This window comes from Lonchura striata, chromosome 2 (genome assembly GCF_050655825.1).
Source record: "Lonchura striata isolate lonStrDom1 chromosome 2, ASM5065582v1, whole genome shotgun sequence".
In the NCBI taxonomy this organism is placed as follows: Eukaryota; Metazoa; Chordata; class Aves; order Passeriformes; family Estrildidae; genus Lonchura; species Lonchura striata.
Window position 1 is genome coordinate 88,575,174 of NC_140704.1, and position 4,233 is coordinate 88,579,406.

Here is a 4,233-nt window from a genome sequence, read left to right on the forward strand (position 1 = left end):
TGTTGTGGCTGAATTGTAGGACGTGGCATTTTGTACTTTGCTAATATTTACTAACATCCCAGATACATATTTCAGGAAATGGGTTCAACCCCCAAAACTTTCCACTATTCTCAATCCAATCTTTACAAAGTTTATATATTAAATAGATACATAGGTGTTACTGTTATTCACACAATGGAAGTAGATTAATTTCCAGCCTGCTGTCATAATACATTATATAGGAGATAGACATCTGTCTAATATATCTGGGATCCTTGGTTCTAGGGACATGTAATGTATATGCTACATGTTAATGCTGTTCAAATTTTACTGCTGTGTGTATGAGATGATATGGATGCTTCGAGTTGCATGTCTTTCTGGTAAAATGACATTTCAGATCAAAGTCTAATGAGTATTTAAAAGCTGATGATATTTGTGCAGAAATATCACTCAAGTCCTGATAGAAACAAAATAGACTTAATTTCAATGCATAAAGCTTCAGATTGTTTGGATATTTGGAAAAGAATAGCACACAAGTCTTTGGTCCTCAATGTAGTGTTGGAGATTAGATATTTCTATCATATTGATATTCATGTATCAAAGGTGTTCATGTTCTACATTAGTTAGGAACTTAATCCTTTCCAACTTTGGAGGAAAAAATTCACAGAGGAACATATTACACCATACAATTAACCAGTTTATTACTTAAGGCAGCACAGTAAGGTAGAAAACCTTGATTGTAAGCTCAAATCTGAGGCTTCTTGGTCTCTGACCACTCTGCTTGTCAGAGAGCCGAGTCCTCGGAAGCCGGATAGCGTAATGAAATCTTCCTCTATGAAGGCGGGACGGCACACAGGCGGCTTTATTTCCAAGAGCGTTTATTGAGGAACAGCAATTCAGGGAGCGAAGGGAAAACAACCACTCCAGGAGGGAGCTCGCTCTGAGAGCCTCGAACGGGGGGCGGAATCGGGATTATAACGGGGACAAGAGAGGGAGGGTCCAGGCACGAAGCGTTCAGTGAGGGAAGGCTTCGGGGGCAGAGTCAGGGTCGAGTGGCAGGGTTATAACCAATGAGGGTAAGGGGAAAGAGCGGCTTCAGGGAAGGAACCAATGGAGGTATAAAGAACAAAGAATTTTCTAGCACCAAGGGATGACAGACATACTGATTGATAACAGGGGAGGCAGGGAACTACACACCTGTCACCTCCCAGGGTAATTCGGGGGGACAGTTTCCCAAGTCCCCTCCCACATCTCCCCCGTTCTTGTTAATTAAATAAATATTTGCCAAAGTCTTGGTAAGCGTCTTTTTGAAGATGGTTAAGGCAACTGAAATGAGAAGGACAATTATGAAAATCCAAAAGAGTCCTTTTAAAATGGAGGCTGCCCACCCGGGAATGCCCCACTGCATCAATAGTTTGTGGACGGGGTCCACAGCCGAAGTTTCCGTTTTGATGTCCTGTACTTCGGTCCGGATCCGCTGGATGTTGGCTTGGATGGAAGTGCTCCGTGATGTTAAATTGAAGCAACACAATCCTTCGAAGTCCTCGCAGCTGTGGCCATGGGCGAGCAGCAGGAAATCAATAGCCGCTCTGTTTTGTAATGTGGCTTGCCTGGTGGTTTGCTGGTCTGCCAGAAGATCGGAGAGGGCGGCAGACGAGGCGTTGGCATGCTTACTTATCCAACACTCCAGGTGAGAAAGCTCACCGAGGGCCTTAGCTGCTGCATACCATGGTAAAAAGATGGATACAGCGACCCTCTTTGTTTTTCCCCAATCGTAAATTTCGGAGTCACAATTTTCGTCGAATTGAGCATATGATCTTTTGGTGCGTGCCAATTGTCTTTCTTTTTTCCAATCTAGAATTTGAGTTCTGTTTGGAGTGAGGGTAGCAAGCTTGCCAAGGCTGCATGGGCCTCCCTGGAGCCGAGATGGAATTCCCGACCATACTCTGTCCCCACAGATAAGAAACATCCCCCTGGGCAATGTCTTGGGATGAGTGGATGAAACCGAAATCACCTGGCTAGTATAATTGCACCAGGTTTGGCTGTTATATTTTTTACTGATAGGTGTTACATCTTTCCGGTATGTGTTTTTGGCCAAGTCAATTCCGTGCCAATTTTGACTTGGCCTCCTATAATAGAATTTGACACAATATCTAGCTGTGGAGGACCCCAGTAAGTCCAATTCTTGGGGTTCCTCTTTGCTGTTGGGCAAAATTTTGGTCCACTCATCCCAAGTATCGACCGGGTTAGGCCTCCTACCCGTGGTTCGGAGCAGGTCGGAATTGGATACCGGCCAATCATCAGCTACCAAGGGGACCCCTACCAGGCAAGTGGACAGGGGATTGTCCACGTTGCCCATGGCCAGACATAGGTTATCCTGCTGCAAGGACTTTGCCAGCGTGATCCAGACGTTTTCTTTCGGCTGTGGTACCACCCAGCCATCTGCTACATGCAGCCACAGGAGGATGGAAAGCGTGGCTGCAACCAGCTGGGCGCAGTGGGACATCTTCTGTTGTTCCTTTTGGGTGAATGATGTTCTGGCAGCCATCCTAGTACTAAAATTAAACAAAACAATATTACCAACATACATTTGGTTCCCTCCCCTCCCCCAGCTCCCCCTTTTGGGTTAAAATAAAAATAAATTTCAGGACGGAGGGGTAAAGGGATGACGGGTTAGGTATGAGGGTAGAGGGAACGGCACAGGAGGGGATGGGGTGGCGGAAGTTGTTAAGTCTTGCAGAGGTAGGTATGTCCTTGTGATGAGGACCCGGGAGACGATGTTGGGTGGTCTTCCGGTCCTCTTCTTTTTTCTCCGTCGCCACGCCACTGCATTATCTGGTGGTGATTGTGATGGGGTCGCTGGGTTGCTCCTCGCTGGGGGGTCCGTGGTAGTGCTCTCCAGGTACGGTTTGACGTATTTTCCAGGAATCCATTTGGGACCCTGGGCTGTGGAAACACAAGCGTACCCTCTCCCCCACGTTATCAGAGGGTACGGCCCTGAGATGATTTTTGATTCTGGGTCTCTGATGAGGACTGGCGGACGCTCTTTCAAAACTGCCCTGGTGTTATTGCAAAAGTGTCTGAGTGCAGGGGGATTCGGCTCCCGGTCAGAACAATTTAAAAAATTAAGAACATAAAGTGCCTTGCATAATCTTTCAACTGGTGTCATGGCCAGAGCCGAATCGTGTTGTTGTTCTAGCAGCCTTTTTAACTCTTTGTGGGAGCGTTCCACTATTGCCTGTCCTGTGGGGTTATGGGGAATGCCGGTGGAATGGGCAATTCCCCATTGTTGTAGAAATTGTGCGAATCTTGTCGAGGTGAATCCAGGCCCATTGTCCGTTTTGATGGCTTTTGGGACTCCTAATGTGGCAAATGCCATGAATAGATGTTTGATGATATCTTTTGTTTTTTCACCAGTGTGGAGTGACGCGAACACGGCCCCAGAAAATGTGTCTATGGACACATGCAGGTATTTCAGGCGGCCAAAAGGATTATAGTGAGTGATGTCTGTTTGCCACAGCTCCAATGCTGCCAACCCTCGGGGGTTTATCCCCGTTGGCAGCGGTGGAAGGGCGAAGGACTGGCAGCTTGGGCATGTGGCTAGTATGGCTTTGGCTTGTTCTTTTGATATTTTAAATTGTCGGGCAAGGGCAGGTGCATTTTGATGGAAAAACGCATGGCTGAGCCTTGCCTGTGCAAAGATGTCTGGTAAGGTTAATGAAAGTGCAGGTGCAGAGTAATGAGATGTCATTGCAAGGAGGTCGGCCATCCGGTTCCCCTCTGCAATAGCTCCTGGCAGGTCTGTGTGAGCCCGGACGTGCATAATATAATAGAGTTGCTCTCGGTGGGAGATCAGCCAGATTAATTCCGTGAGCAAATCGAATAACTGTTTGTTTTGAACTTCTTTGAGCAGGGCGTGTTCTGCCCGTTCTGCTACCCCGGCAACATAAGCCGAATCTGTTACCAGATTGAAAGGTTGCTGAAATTTTTTGAATGCTCTCACGACCGCAGCAAGTTCTGCGATCTGGGGGGAACCCTCAACCAGTTGGATGTCAGACTCCCACTTCTGACTCTCCGGGTTCTTCCAAGTGATCACCGATTTGTGGGATTTTCCCGACCCATCGGTGAACACCGTGAGAGCACCTTTAATAGGTGTTTTATTTTTGAATGACTTTGGGGCCAAATATAACGTGTCTTTGAATATTTTATGTTTAGGGTAATGAATGGAAATCTGTCCAGGGTAACTGTCTAAAG

At 46.7% G+C, this 4,233-nt stretch overlaps 1 protein-coding gene across 1 annotated transcript; it reads right to left on the reverse strand.

The window, feature by feature from the left end:
* Window positions 1–840: 840 nt before the first annotated feature.
* Window positions 841–2,569, reverse strand: LOC146768327 (uncharacterized). Its single transcript, XM_085571763.1, has one exon. It carries the CDS (start codon window positions 2,567–2,569, stop codon window positions 1,169–1,171), a length of 1,401 nt encoding a protein of 466 aa, XP_085427889.1. The 3' UTR covers window positions 841–1,168.
* Between the last annotated feature and the right edge of the window lie 1,664 nt (window positions 2,570–4,233).